Raw genomic sequence first — 16,117 nt, 5'->3', positions numbered from 1 at the left:
CATTTAATGGTCTTGGCACCCTTGTTAAAAATTATCTGACCATATATGTCTATTTCTGGACTCCATCAGTCTATGTTTGTCTTTGTGCCAGTCTGATACTTCTTTGACTACTGTAGCTTAGTATTAAAATTTGAAATCAGAAAGTGTGAGTCCTCATACGTCATTCTTTTTCAAGACTGTTTTTGCTATTTGGGATCATTTGAGATTTCATATGAATTTTAGGATGAATTATACTGTTTCTGCAGTAAACATCATTGGGATTTTGATAGGGTTTGTATTGGTTCGGTAGATCACTTTGGGTAGTACTGACATCTTAAGAATCTCCCAATCTATGAACACAGGGTGTCTTTCCATGTATTGTTTTAACTTCTTTCAGCAACATTTTGTCGTTTTCGGTGCACAAGTCTTTCACCTCCTCGGTTAAGTTTAGTCCTAAGCATTCTTTTTGATGCTATTGTAAATGGAATTTTCTTAATTCCCTTTTAGAATTTTTCATTGTTAACATGCAGAAATGCAACAAGTTTTTTCATATTAATTTTATATCGTTCAACTTTGCTGAATTGTTTTATTCTAACAGGTGTGTGTGGGTGTGTGAGTGTAGAATCTATTGGCATGTCTGTATTGAAGAGCATGTCTGCAGACATTATTTTTCATTCTTTTTCTTCTTCCTTTCCAGTTTGGTTGACTTATTTCTTTTTCTTGTGAAATTGCTCTAGCTAGGACTTCCAGTACCATTTGATTAGAAGTCTCAAAAGTAGGCATCCTTAATTTTTCCTGATCTCAGAGGAAAAGCTTTCAGTCTTTCACCATTGAGTGTGATGTGAGCATGTCATGTATGGCCTTTATTATGTTGTTATAGTTTCCTTCTATTCAGTTTGTTGAATGTTTTCATCATGAAAAGATGTTGAATTTTGTCAAATGCTTTTTCTGCATCAGTTGAGATGGTCATGTGGTTTTTGCCCTTTGTACTGTTAATGTGATGTGTTACACTGATTGATTTTTGTGTTTTGAACCATACTTGGACTCTAAGAATAAATCCCTCGTGGACTTCCCTGCTGGTGCAGTGGTTAAGAATCCGCCTGACAATACAGGGGACACAGGTTCGAGCCCTGGTCCAGGAAGATCCCACATGCTGCGGAGCAACTAAGCCCATGCACCACAACTACTGAAGCCTGCTCGGCTAGAGGCCGTGCTCTGCAACAAGAGAAGCCTCTGCAACAAGAGAAGCCACTGCAACAAAGAGTAGCCCTGGCTCACCGCAACTAGAGAAAAGCCCACGCACAGCAACGAAGATCCAACACAGCCAAAAATAAAATAAATTTATTATTATTTTTTATTATTTTTTTTGCGGTACGCGGGCCTCTCACTGTTGTGGCCTCTCCCGTTGTGGAGCACAGGCTCCGGACACGCAGGCTCAGTGGCCATGGCTCACAGGCCTAGCCGCTCCACGGCATGTGGGATCTTCCCGGACCAGGGCACGAACCCATGTCCCCTGCATCGGCAGGCGGACTCTCAACCACTGCGCCACCAGGGAAGCCCAATAAATTTATTTTTTAAAAAAGAATAAATCCCTCTTGGTCATGGTGTGTAATTCTTTTATGTGCTATTGAATTTGTTGGCTAAAATTTTGTTGAGGATTTTTAAAAAAACATTTCCCAGAAATAAAAAACCATGGTTTTGTTGTTGTTAACAGCATTAATCACAGAGTGACTAAAATTTTTGTTCACCTCTACTCTCTATTAATATTACTTGAATATTCTCTTGCTTTTATGGTTAAAATCATTGAACACCTATGATACCTAATGGATGTGTATTCTTGCTTATATTATATGCTATAGTCATATGATTCCTAGACTCTGGCACTGATCTTACTGTTCACTGATATTTCTTACTCAACAGATGGCCTAAAAATCACTCTAATAGCAACTTGTATTTTAACTTTAATTTGGCAAAGTTAGTTTTCTAGCTACTCTGGCAGTGTGGCCTAATTCAACTTCTTAATTTGATAATACACAATCCTATTGTATATAGCAAGAGAATTATCATAACATATTGAGTCTTCCCCTTCTCTACTGGTAGGAATAAAGGGTTAATAATTAACCAAATATCTGTAGTGAAACAATTCAGAATTTTAAAGGCAATCTCTAATTACTCTGTTCTAACATTTGATACAAGTTCTTTATTTTTGAAAATGTGGTAATATGTACAGTTTATCTACGTATAAAGTTATGTCTTAACTAAACTGAAAGTTAAGAGATAATTGTTTAGTATTTATACAACTTTTATTGCTAAGAGCTTTTTTTCTTAGTCATAATACATTTTTGAAAATAATTCTCAAGTTTCGAGAGTTTCGTGTGAGTCCATTATAGCATGAGAAATAGATTGTCTTTTTAGTTCAATAAATTTTATTTTCCTAGGGTTTGAAAATAAAAGACTATCAGCTTATACAGAAATTCAGTTTAACAAACATTTATGTTTAGATCATGATACTTAATGATGTAGGGAATCTCAAGGTGTAGAAAGTATGATCCCAGCTTCAAGATGTTTATAATCTTGGAAATAATTAGAAATGCCTCACTCTAATGATAATAATAATAAGCATCAGTTAGAGATTGTTAGTTTGAACAACCTTACAGTCATCTGATGCATAATCATCTTTGTCATATCAAAATTCAAAAAGTCATTCTGAAGAGGACCTTCACTGAGTTACACGTGAATAATATAGGCCTACAGGTTTATTTACTTTATCGTAAGACATGGACACAAGAGGATTGTTTTTCCCCTGTGTTGAGGATGTTTCCACCTATCTCGTTCAATATCCCCATTTAATTTTCCTTGTAACAATTCTTTTAAACATGGATCTTTTAAAGAACTGATATACTTCCTTATACTGAATTGTGACAATTTTGAAAGCCAATAATATCCTTTCATTTATTTTGCAGGAGGGGGTGTGAATTACTAGCATTAAAGTTATTTTTAAATAACCTTTTAATATTTTAGACTGAAGTAGTGGGTTTTTGTTTTGTTTTTATTGAGATATAATTGACATACATTAGTTTCAGGTGTACACCATAATGATTCAATATTTGTATATATTGTAAAATGGTCACTCACTGCAGTGAGTCTAGTTAACATCCATCACCATACATAGTTGAGAATTTTTTTCTTGTGATGAGAATTTACCAGATCTACTCTCTTAGCAACTTTCAAATATGCACTACAGTGTTATTAACTATAGTTGCTATGCTGTACATTACATCGCCATGACTTATTTATAACTGGAAGTTTGTACCTTTTGATTCCTCTCACCTACTTCACCCATAACCTCACCCACCGTTCGCTGAGAATTTTTTTTTTTTGTCCGTAAGCGGGCCTCTCACTGTTGTGGCCTCTCCCGTTGCGGAGCACAGGTTCCGGACGCGCAGGTTCAGCGGCCATGGCTCACGGGCCCAGCCGCTCCGCGGCATGCAGGATCCTCCCAGACTGGGGCACGAACCTGTGTCCCCTGCATCAGCAGGCGGACTCTCAACCACTGCGCCACCAGGGAAGCCCCGCTGAGAATATTTGAATCAATATTCATCAGGGATATTGGTCTGTAGTTTTCTTGTCTTGTACTGTCTTTCTCTAGTTTTGGCCTAAAGGTAATAGTGGCCTCAGAGTTTGGAATTTGGAAGTGTTCCCTCTTCCATTTTACTTTGGAATAATTTGAGGAGGATTGATGTTAATTCTTTTCATGTTTGATAGAATTCACCAGTGAAGCCATCTTGTCCTGGACTTTTCTTTGGTGGAGGTTTTTGATTACTGTCTCAATATCCTTACTAGTTTTTTTCTTTTCTTTTCTTTTCTTTTCTTTTTTTTTTTTTTTTTTGACTTCACAGCGTGGTACGTGGGATCTCAGTTCCCCAACCAGGAATTGAACCCATGCCCCCTGCATTGGAAGCACGGAGTACTAACCACTGGACCTCCGGGGAAGTCCCTCATTCTCCTTACTAGTTATGGATCTATTCATATTTGTATTTCCTCATGATTCTGTTTTGGTACATTGTGTTTCTAGAAATTTGTCCATTTTATCTAGGTTACCCTATTTGTTGACATACAGTTCATAGTACTCCCTTATAATTCTTTTTATTTCTGTAAAATTAGTGGTAATATCCCTTTCTTGATAGCTGATTTTAGTTATTAGAGTCATCTCTTTTTCTTAGTCACTCTAGCTAAAGTTCAATTTTGCTGATCTTTTCAATGAACCAAGTCTTTGTTTTGCTTTTTTTTCTTTTTTCTATATTTCGTTTCTCTCTGCTCTAATCTTTATTATTTTCTTGCTTTTGCTCTGAGTTTAGTTTGTTGTTATTTTTCTTGTTTTTTACGGTGCAAAGTTAGGTTGTTTTAGATTTTTTTAATATAACAACAATTATAGATTTATCTCTTAGCATTACTTTTGCTGCATCCCATAAGTTTGGGTATGTTGTATTTTCATTTTCATTTATCTCAAGACATTCTCTAATTCCCATTGTGATTTCTTTGAGCCATCAGATGTACTGTGTAAATTCCATATATTTGTGGATCTTCCTGTTTTCTTTTGCCATTGATTTCTTTCGTTTCTTCTGTCATGATCAGAAAAGATACTTTGTATGGTTTCAATCCTTTAAAATTTAGTAGGAGTTGTTTGTGGCCTTACATCTGGTCTATCCCAGAGAATATTCCATGTGCACTTGAGAATAATGTATATTCTGCTATGGTTGAGCGACACATTCTGCATATATCTGCTAGGTCTAGTTAGTGTCTACAGTATTATTCAAGGCCTCTCTTTCCTTACTGATCTACTGTCTTGCTGTTCTGTCCATTATTGAAAGGGGGTATTGAAGTTTTCTTCTATTTTTGTAAATCTGTCTATTTCTCCCTTTAATTCTGTCACTGTTTGCTTTACATATTTAAGAGCTCTGGTGTTTGCTATAAATGTGTGTGTGTTTATATGTTATACATTCTTGGTGAATTGACCTTTTCATCATTATATAATGTCATTCTTTGTCCCTTATAACCGATTTTGACTTAAAAGTCTACTTTGCATATGAAGTGTATGAAGGTTCCCTTTTCTCTATATCCTCACCAACACTTGTTATTTGTTGTGTTTTTGGTAATAGCTCTTCTGACAGGTGTGAAGAGGAGATAGCTCATTGTGGCTTTGATTTTCATGTCCCTGATGATTGAGGATCTTCTCTGTTGGCCATCATTATGTTTTCTTTGGAAAAGTGTCTATTTATGTCTTCTGCCCATTTTTTAATCACATTTTTTCTATTGAGTTGTATGAGCTCTTTACATATTTTGGATATTAACCTCTTATCAGATGTGTGATTTGAAAATATTTTCTCCTAATCAATAAGTTGTCTTCTCACTTTGTTGATTGTTTTCTTTTCTGCACAAAAGCTTTTTAGTTTGATACAGTTCCATTTGTTTATTTTCGCTTTTGTTTCCCTTGCCTGAGGAGACATATCCAAAAAATATTTTTAAGGCCTGTGTCAAAGAGTGTACTGCCTATGTTTTCGTCTAGGAGTTTTATGGTTTTGGGTCTTACATTTAAGTCTTTAATGCATTTTGAATTTACTTTTATGCATGGTGTGAAAGAGTAGTCCAGTTTGATTCTTTTGCATGTAGCTGTCCATTTTTCCCAACACCATTTACTGAAGAAGCTGTCATTGCCTCATAGTACATTCTTGCCTCCTTTGCCATAGATTAATTGCCCATATACATGTGAGTTCACTCTGGGCTTTCTATTCAGTTCCATTGATCTGTGTCTGGTTTTATGCCAGTACCATTCTATTTTGATTACTGTAGCTTTGTACTGTAGTTTGAAATCAGGGAGTGTAATACCTCCAGCTTTGTTCTTCTTTCTCAAGATTGTTTTGGCTATTTGGGGTCTTTTGTGTTTCCATACAAATTTTAGAATTATTTGTTCTAGTTCTGTGAAAAACATCATGGGTATTTTAATAAGGTGTGCATTGGATCTGTAGATTGCCTTGGGCAATATGGTCATTTTAACAACATTAATTCTTCTGATTAATAAACATGATACATCTTTCCATCTGTTTGTGTCATCTTCAGTTTCTTTCATTAGTGTCTTATAGTTTTCTGAGTACAGGTCTTTTACTTCCTTAGTTAGATTTATTCCTATGTATTTTATTCTTTTTGATGTGATTGTAAATGGGATGTTTTTTTAATTTCCCTTTCTGATCGTTGTTATTGTATAGAAGTGCAACAGATTTTTATATATTAACTTTGTATCCTGCAACTTTACCAAATTCATTGATGAGCTTTAGTAGTTTTTTGGTGGTGTCTTGAGGGTTTTCTATGTATAGTATTGTGTCATCTGCAGACATTGACAGTTTTACTTCTTCCTTTCCAATTTGGATTCTTTTTATTTCTTTTTCTTGTTTAATCGCTGTGGCTAGGACTTCCAATACCATGTTAAATAGAAGTGGCGAGACTGGGCATCCTTGTCTTGTTCCTGATCTTAGAGGAAATGATTTCAGCTTTTCACTATTGAATATGATGTTAGCTGTGGGCTTATCATACGGCCTTTATTATGTTGAGGTATATTCCCTCTATACCCACTTTTGGAGACTTTATCATAAATGGATATTGAATTTTGTCAGAAGTTTTTCCTGCATTGAGGTGATCATATTTTTATTCTTCAATTTGTTAATGTGGTGTATCACATGGATTTGCAGATATTGAACCATCCTCACATCCCTGGGATATATCCCACTTGATTATGGTGTATGATCCTTTTAATGTATTGTTGAATTTGGTTTGCTAGTATTTTGTTGAGGAGTTTTACATCTATGTTCATCATTGGCATATAATTGTTCATAGTAATTTCTTATGATCTTTTGTATTTCTGTGATGACAGTTGTAACTTCTCCTTTTTCATTTCTGATTTTATTGAATTTGGCTATCTCTCCTTTTTTTCCTTAATGAGTCCAGCTAAAGACTTCTCAATTTTGTTATTTTTTTCAAAAAACCAGCTCTTAGTTTCTTTAATCTTTTCTAGTATTTTTTAGTCTCTATTTTATTTATATCTGCTCTGATTTTTATGATTTCTTTCTTTCTACTAACATTAGGTTTTGTTTGTTCTTCTTTTTCTAGTTCCTTTAGGTGTGAGGTTAGGTTGTTTATTTGAGATATTTTTGTTTCTTTTTTTTTTTTTTTTTTTTTTTGCAGTACGCGGGCCTTTCACTGTTGTAGCCTCTCCCATTGCGGAGCACAAGCTCCGGACGCGCAGGCTCAGCAGCCATGGCTCACGGGCCCAGCCACTCCACAGCATGTGGGATCTTCCCAGAGTGGGGCATGAACCCATGTCCTCTGCTTTGGCAGGCGGACTCTCAACCACTGTGCCACCAGGGAAGCCCGAGATATTTTTGTTTCTTGAGGTCAAGCCTTGTACAGCTATAAACTTCCCTCTTAAAACCACTTTTACTGTATCCTATAAATGTTGGGTCATTTTGTTTGCATTTTCATTTGTCTCCAGGTATTTTTTGACTCTCTCATTGATTTCTTTAGTGCTCCATTGTTTGTTTAGTAGCATACTGTTTAGCCTCCACGTGTATGTGATTTTTGCAGTTTTTTTCTTATAGCTGATTTCTAGTCTAATAGCATTGTGGTTGGAAAAGATGCTTTGTATGATTTCAGTGTTCTTAAATTTACTGAGAATTGTTTAATGGCCTGGCATGTGACCTATCCTGGAGAATGTTTTATGTGTACTTGAAAAGAATGTATTCTGCTGCTTTTGGATGGAATGTTTTATATATATGTATATCTTTCTTTCTTTCTTTCTTTCTTTCTTTCTTTCTTTCTTTCTTTCTTTCTTTCTCTCTCTCTCTTTCTCTTTTTCTCTCTTTCTTTCTTTCTTTCTTTCTTTTCTTTTCTTTCCTTTCTTTTTTCCATCTGGAATAATGTGTTATTTAAGGCCAATGTTTCCTTTCTGATTTTCTGTCTGGATGATCTGTCCATTGATGTAAATGTGGCTTTTTTTTGGTCATGCCATGCAGTTTGCAGGATGTCAGTTCCCCGACTAGGGATTGAACGCAGGCCATGGCAATGAAAGCCCAGAATCCTAACCACTAGTTCCCTACCAGGCAACTCCAGTAAGTGGAGTTTTAAAGTCCCCTTATATTATTGTGTTACTGTCAATTTCTCCCTTTGTGTTAATATTTGCCTTATGTGTTCAGATGCTCCTATGTTGGATGCATATGTATTTGCAATTGTTATATCTTCTTGGATTGATCCCTTGAGCATTACATGATGTCGTTCTTTTCCTCTTGTTACAGTTTTTGTCTTAAAGTCTATTTTGTCTAAGTATTGCTACCCCAACTTTCTTTTTGTTTTCATTTACATGGAATACCTTTTTCCATCCTCCTACTTTCAATCTGTGTGTGTCTTTAGCTCTGAAGTGAGTCTCTTATAGGCAGCGTACATATAGCTTTTGTTTTTGTATTCATTCAGCCACTCATGTCTTTTGATTGGAGCGTTTAGTCCATTTACAGTTAAAGTAATTATTGATAGGTATGTACATATTGCCATTTTGTAAATTGTTTTGAGGTTACTTTTGTAGTTCTTTTTTGTTCTTCTTTTGTTCTCTTCCCTTGTGATTTGATGACTATCTTTCGTGTTATGTTTGAATTCCTTTCTTCTTCCTGTATGTGTATCTATTATAGATTTTTGGTTTGTGGTTACTGGGAAGTTTATATATAGTAATCTATATATATGTGATTAAGTTGCTGATCTCTTAAGTTCAGATGCATTTTAACAACCTGCATTTTTACTCCCTACCATGTTTACTGTTTTTGCCATCATATTTTACATCATGCTTTGTCTGTGTATCCCTTAACTACTTATTGTGGATATAAATGCTTTTACTCCTTTTGTATTTTAACCTTCCTATTAGCTTTATACATGGTTGATTTCCATGAGCTTTTTCCTTTCATAATTTTCATGTTTCTATTTGTGGCCTTTTCTTTTTCACTTAGAGAAGTCCCTTTAACATTTTTTGTAAAGCTGGTTTGGTGGTGCTGAACTCTTAGCTTTTGCTTGTCTCTAAAGCTTTTGGTGTCTCCATCAAATCTGAATGAAAGCCTTGCTGGTACATTATTCTTAGTTGTAGGTTTTCCCTTTTCATCACCTTAACTATCATGCCACTCCCTTGTGGCCTGCAGAGTTTCTGCTGAAATGTCAGCTGATAGCCTTATGGGAGTTCCCTTATATGTAACTTATTGCTTTTCCCTTGCTACTTTTAATATTCTCTCTCTATCTTTAATTTTTCCCATTTTAATGGCAATGTGTCTTTGAGTGCGCCTCTCTGGGCTGATCCTGTTTGGAAGTCTCTGTGCTTCCTGGACCTGGATGTCTCTTTCCTTTCCCAGGTAAGTTGGCTGTCTCCACTCCACTTAGTTCTTCTTCTGGGGTTTTATCCTGTTCCTTCATTTGGAATATATTCCTCTGATGCCTCATTTTGTCTAATTTGCTGTTTTTATCTCTATGTATGTGGTAGGTTGGTTACATTTTCTGACCTTGGAGAAGTGGCCTTTTGTAGGAGATGTCCTATGAGCCCCAGCAGCACACTGCTCTCTGGTCACCAGAGCTATATGCTGTAGGGGTGCCCCCATTTGGGCAGCGGGCATCCTTTCGTTGTGGCAGGCTGATTACTGTGGGTGGTCTGGTAGGTATGGTTAGCCACCATCCGGTTGGTCTCCAGGCCCTGCCTTGTGCAGATGCTGCTGGCCACTGGTGGGCGGGGCTCGGTCATGACGCTGCTGGATACAGGGCCCCTGGGGTTCCAAGGGCTAGTGCTGGCCCACTGGTGGGCAGAGCTAGATTCTGGAATGTCCTTTGAGTTTGGAGGAAGAGTGATTTATTTGTAGTTCTTGTCTTTGTTGTATGCTCTTTGAGCAGGAAGTTATATTTTTTGGCTAGACGTAGTCTAGAAATAGAGAGGGTTCCCCTGGACCAGTTCTGTGTGAGACTGGCAGAGGTCAGTAAGCACTGGTCTTTTGAGGAGCTTACATAGTAGTTGACCAATGTATTTATATGTAGCCATTCCAAGCTGGCCTCTTCTGAAACCCATGTCAGGAAGAAGTAGGACCAAGTCAAAGAGTCTGTGAGTTCCCAGGGGTCATGGACCAGGTCGATGTGGTTGTCTCCAGTTTGCTGAGCTAAACCAACACACAGCACTTCACATTTTGACATTTATTGTACTTACTTCTATGAGATGGTGTTATCCCTGTTTTATGAAGAAAATAATGCCAAGGGAACAAGGTGCCACCTACCTGGTGAGTGGCAGAGCCAGAATTCAAGCTCAGACCTTCTGATTCCAGATCCTGTGTGCATTCCTGGCCACCTTATCAATTGGATCTTTTCCACATGGAGTATGTGATAACTTTTATTGTTCAGACTTTTCATGCCTTGGCTTTTATTTTCTGATCATTCCTAATGATTGCCATTCTCTTTTTACTGATGCAGTCAGAGAAAATCATGAGGTGGATAAAGCCATTTAAGTGTTTCTTGAGAAATGCTATTGTTCAATATGAAATTTGAAAAGGAATCAAATACAGTAGAGTTTCAGCATAATCATATTAAACTTGGAGGTGAATTCAGAATGAATTTGCTCTCATATCAACCAATTTTCTTTTCTAAAACCTTTTAAAGCAGAAAAGCAAAACTTTGTAAGTCAATCCCATAGCATGGTCTTATAAGGACCATCCTGTACGTTTCTCTACTGAAAGGGAGAGGAACTAAAACCAGCCTTGTGCCTGCTGTGTGTTGGGTTAATTTTTTAATTAACTATAAGAAGTCATCATTACCTTTCTTTTATTTTTTAAATTATATCAGTTCCAGGTGTACAGCATAATTGTTCAACATCTGTATACACTACAGAGTGATCACCATCTATCATTACCTTTTAATAAGTAAGAAAATGTGTTCAAAATGAAATGACAGCCCAAAGTCACACAGTAAATAACAAGCCATCCAAGGATCTGAAGTCAATTCTGCCTCCAAAGCTTTTGGTTATGCTCTGGTGTTTTTGTGGAGGAAATGCTAGCATTTAAATATATGCTTGGAGTTTTTGTGCTGAGCCTGTAGTTGCTCTTGGACCTTGTTAAACTTCTGCCATCTGAAATGAACACCTGTATCCGTTCTCTCCCAGGTCTTGCTGTTTTTGCTCAGTGCAATCACACCTTGAATAACAAATGGAAACCTCAGGACACTGACAAAGCTAAATCCTAATGAAGAGCCTCAGTGGGTCACAACCACGTAGGAGCTGAGATTCAGCCAAACTGGTAAATGGTTTGATGACAATCTCCTTCAGACATCATATTCATTGATTTTCGTTAGAGCTAAGGACCTGGGGGGGACGTTTTGAACTTTGTCCACTACTGGGTTTGATTATTGATTGGATTAATGGGCTGGAGTGGCCCAGACAGAGGCCCACTTGCAGGGATTATGGGAGCCCTGAGAGAAAAGGATTCACCATAAGAGAAGGATCAGGTGACGGAGCAAGCCCGTCTTCCCAAGAAGATGGAATGTTGGAGGGAATGTGCAGTTCCAGGTATGTATGTCCTGACCCAGTCAATCTGGAGATACACCACCCTGAGAAGGCGTATACTTATTCCAAAATTGAGCACTTGCCATTGCTCAAAATATTTAACAAACCGCGACATCATCTTCAGAGTCCCCTGAGTGTCCATAATGGTAAGAAACTGTTCTTTCAAGAAGAGCAGGCTTGGAACAAGAATGATAAGTTATTCAGAGCCACATCTAATTGAGGCAGCTGAATCAAGATAATTATCTTTTGGGTCAAAAACGATGTGTTCTTGTACCCATGAGGGTGCACCTGGAGGAGGCCTTCCCGCCATGCTGTGGGAGTCATCGCAGCCTCCGGTGGCAGAGCTTCATTCTCTACCCACTCACCCCTGCATGTTTTTTACATTATTATTTGTTTAATTGGAAAGTAAAAGCTGCCCATGGTTGAAGAAGAAAACAGTTAACAGTGCAAAGGATGCAAGTGAAAATCTCCCTACCACACACAGGCAGTCACGTTTCCACTCTCTTACGTGAGCATATGTGGTTCTAAGTGGTCCTTTCTAAGAAAGGAAGTGAGGGCCCGGCACCCACACTGTTGTCACCTTTCTCTCCCACTCACCACGCTCCTAATGGAGCGCTCCTGCAGGTAAGACTTTTAGCACTTCGCTCCACAGAGAGGCACAGATAATCAAGAAACGCCCAAGGCAGGCCTTTGGGACTCCCCAGATTCTTAAACACGACCATAGCAGGGAATTGCCACTGCTCTGTACCCTGAAATTTTTCTTCTCCAGCTCTCTCACGTCAGATCATTTTCTGTTCACGTCTACAGCCAGCACTAATGGTTGGACTTCTTTTGGAAGAAGGGAGAGACAGAGGGAGGAAGGGAGGGGGAGAGAGATGAGAGAGAAGAAAAATGGGGGGGTGGCAGAAACAGGAGAGGGGAAGGGGGGGACAGGACTTTTCACTCATGGCTATTGGGTTGTTATGAGTTGAACTGTGCCCCCTTCAAATTCATATGTTGAAGGTCTAACCCCCAGTACCTCAGAATGTGACCTTCTTTGGAAATAGGGTCATTGTAGATGATCAGTTTAAGTTAGGATGAGGCCCTACAGAAGTAGGTGGGTCCCTAATCCAGTCTGACTGGTATCCTTATAAAAAGGGAAATTTGGAAACAGACACACGGGGAGAACACCATGTCAAGAGGAAGACGGAAATCAGGGCGATGCTTCTGCAAGCCAAGGAGTGCCAGAGATTGCCAGCAAAGCATCACAAACCAGGTGAGAGGCGTGAATAGAACCAGCCCTGCTGACACCTTGATTTTGGACTTCTGGCCTCCAGGACTGTGAGAGAATAAATATCTGTTGTTTAAGTCACTCAGTCTGTGGTACTTTGTTAGGGCAGCCCTAGCCAACTAATGCTCCAGTCAAAGGCAAGCTGTTGGCACTCCAACCTCCCACATCAGTCAAGGAAGCCCAACAGTGAGGAGGAAAGTTTGGATTCTGGTGCCAGCATGCCCCTCACCTCCAGTACTTGCCGGCCCTGTCTACTGAATCCCCCCATAAACCTTCCACTTTTCAGTGGGGACCTACGCAGTAACAAGAACCAGATAAACTAAAGGAGGCTGTCACTTGGGCCCTCCCAGTAGTGCCCTGAGGGCAAGACTTAGAAGTTGCAGCCACCTCAAAGTTTGCCTCCTGGAGTCTCTGTGCCAAACGGACAGGTAAATGCTTCACGACGGACTTTTGAAGATGTTCCTCTATCTCTTCTAGCATTTAATGTTGCTAAAGAGAAATTTGCTTATGCCTTTGAAGATGACCTTTAAAAAAAATCTCTAGAAGCTTTCCAGTGTCTATCTTTGATCTGAACATTCACAAGAGTGCGTATAGGCGTGGGTCTTTTTCTACTCCCTTGCTTGGCACTTGATGGGTTCTTTTAATTTGAAGACTTACCTCCTCAGTTCTGGGGCATTTTTTTCTATTATTTCTTCAATAATTTGTACTTTTTCACTTTTTTCTATTCTCTTTTTCTGGTATGCCGTTTAATCAGATGCTGGGCACCTCTATTTATGTGTTTTTTCTCCTTGTGTTATTTATTTATGAATATTTATTTTGTATTATGAGTTGTAATCCTATACTTCTTTATTTTGTTGTTCATATGGATCTAGCTTTGGCCATTGGGAACTCTTTCAGTTGGCTCCTGTGTCTCTTTGGCATAGCCCCATCTGTGTGTGTGTGTGTCTCTGTGTGTGTGTGTGTGTGTGTGTGTGTGTGTGTGTTTTGAGCGATTCCTTCCTTTCTGGCACTATAAAATACTGCAGGCTCATCTTGTATATTTTCTGCCTCAGTCCTAGAATCAGACATTTCTCTGGGGATCCCTGGTTCCTTTTATTGGAGAATAGTATCGGAAACCAAGATCTGGGCACTAGTCATGCTTGTTGCTACTGCGGTGTTGCTGCATCTAGGCCCTCCCAGCAAGAGCTGAGACAGAGCAAGGATATAAATGTGTGTATACCACCCCATGTATATAACCATATCTCTAAATATTTCTCTGTGTAACCACCTGTATCTGTGTTAAGCTAAACATGAATTCGTACTGATGTTTTCAACTCGAATCTATTACCTTATGGATTACTCTAGCCTCCTTCCCTTCCTTATCTGTAAGCTGGCACTCCAACAGGGAGAATCCTGACTTCCACCCTCTGCCATCAGAATTGCTAACCCATACACCTAAGAGAAACAACTTTATCAACTCAAGTTCAGTTGTTATATGCAGTTATTTTTCCCTTTAGTCTTACAGACTCCACTCATTTCCAGCACCTTTACCCCAATCCCCTTAAGTGAGATTGTTTCGTGTATTTGTGATACATGAGACTTTTTTTTTGTCACAGTCTGCATTTCATTGTAGGATTTCCCCAAACTTCTAAATGATTTTTTAAATTTGCATATATTAAGGTTCACTTTTTATACTGAAATTCTATGGGTTTTGACAAATGAATAATATCATGTATCCATCATTACAGTATATAGAGTAGTTTCACAGCCCCACCCCCCCAAAAAAACCCTTCTGTTTCACCCATTCAACCTCTTTTTTCCCCCTAAACCCTTGGCAACCACTGACTTTTTACTGTGTCTAGTTTTACCTTTTCCAGAATATCATATGGTTGGACTCATACAGTAAGTACCATTTTCAGACAGGCTTATTTCAATTAGCACTATGCTTTTAAAGTTCATCCTTGTCTTTCGGTGGCTTGATAGCTCGTTTGAAAAATAATAATATTCCATTTATGCACATAGCACAATTTGTTTATCTGCTCAGCTATTGAAGGACATCTTTGCTATTTATACTTTTTGGCAATTAGCAAAAAGGCTGCTATAAACCTATCTGTGTAGGTTTTGTTTGGAAATAAGTTTTCAAATTAGTCGGCTAAATATCTAGGCACACAATTGCTGGATCATGTGTTGAGGCTATGTTTAGCAGTGTAAGAACTGCCAATCTATCTTCCAAAGTGGCTGTAGTATTTTGCTTTCCCACCAGCAATGACTAAAATTTCCCATTGCTCCACAATCTTGACATTTAGTGTGGTCAGTGCTTTGGATTCCAGCTTCTCTAACAAGCTTGTAGTGGTATCTCCTTGTTGTTTTAATTTGAAATTCCCTAGTGGCATATGATGTTGGGCATCTTTTCATATGCTTGTTTGCCACCTGTACATCCTCTTTGGTGAGTTGTCTGTTTAGATCTTTTGCCCATTTTAAAATTGGGTCTCTGATTTTTTTATTACATTTTTTCTTGTTTAAGGATATAATTTTCAAAAAAAATCTCTTTAAGGAAATTAAATTTTTCTTGTACAGTTTTCTTTTGTTTCCTGAATTTCTCTCTTTCCTCTGGAGTCAGTTTTTCTATTTCTTTGAGTTTTTTTACTTTCACATCAAGGGTTTTCTTCAAATATCCAGTGAGTCTTAGTTTGTATTTTTACCTTTAAATATTCTTTTGTGGAAAATAAATAACACATACCAAAAAAGAAAATATGAAACAGAAATGTTAAGCTGAATGAATTTTTATCCAGATGAAGAAAGTGAACGTTGCCAGTATTACGCTAGAAGCCTTCTGTATGCCTCTGTCTATCAGAATTCTCTAACTTCCTGTCTCCCTCCCCAACCAGCTTATTACTATTCTGACTCAATATAGTCATCTCCTTTTTTAAAAAAGTAGTTTTTACACCAGGCAAATATGCACCTATAAATACTGTGGTTGAGTATTCAGTCATCTTTTAAAATGTGAGAATAAGGTAATGTTTTAAAATACAGGAGGGACTTCCCTGGCAGTCCAGTGGTTAAGAACCTGCCTTCCAATGCAGGGGACGTGGGTTTGATCCCTGGTCAGGGATCTAAGGGCCCACATGCCACGGGGCAACTAAGCCCGTGCACCACAACTACTGAGCACATGGGCCACAACTAGAGAGCCTGCATGCTGCAACTACAGAGCCCATGCACCACAACTACAGAGCCCACACACTCTGGAGCCCACACACCACAACTAGACAGAAGCC

At 38.3% G+C, this 16,117-nt stretch overlaps 1 protein-coding gene across 1 annotated transcript in view; it reads left to right on the top strand.

Moving 5' to 3' along the window:
* The window catches only part of IWS1 (interacts with SUPT6H, CTD assembly factor 1), a 65,203-nt gene extending 52,745 nt beyond the window's left edge, over positions 1-12,458 (top strand). The window contains exon 14 of the mRNA XM_022590564.3: positions 11,195-12,458. Within this exon, the coding sequence (XP_022446272.1) occupies positions 11,195-11,230 (36 nt within the window). The 3' untranslated portion in view covers positions 11,231-12,458. The remainder of the gene's footprint in view (positions 1-11,194) is intronic.
* The last annotated feature ends 3,659 nt before the right edge of the window (positions 12,459-16,117 follow it).

This window comes from Delphinapterus leucas, chromosome 8, assembly GCF_059928025.1.
Source record: "Delphinapterus leucas isolate spDelLeu-1000000601 "Yukka" chromosome 8, BTC_Dleu_Yukka2, whole genome shotgun sequence".
Lineage (NCBI taxonomy): Eukaryota > Metazoa > Chordata > Mammalia > Artiodactyla > Monodontidae > Delphinapterus > Delphinapterus leucas.
The sequence above is the reverse complement of the archived record's forward strand: the minus strand, read 5'-3'. Positions and strand labels throughout refer to the sequence as shown.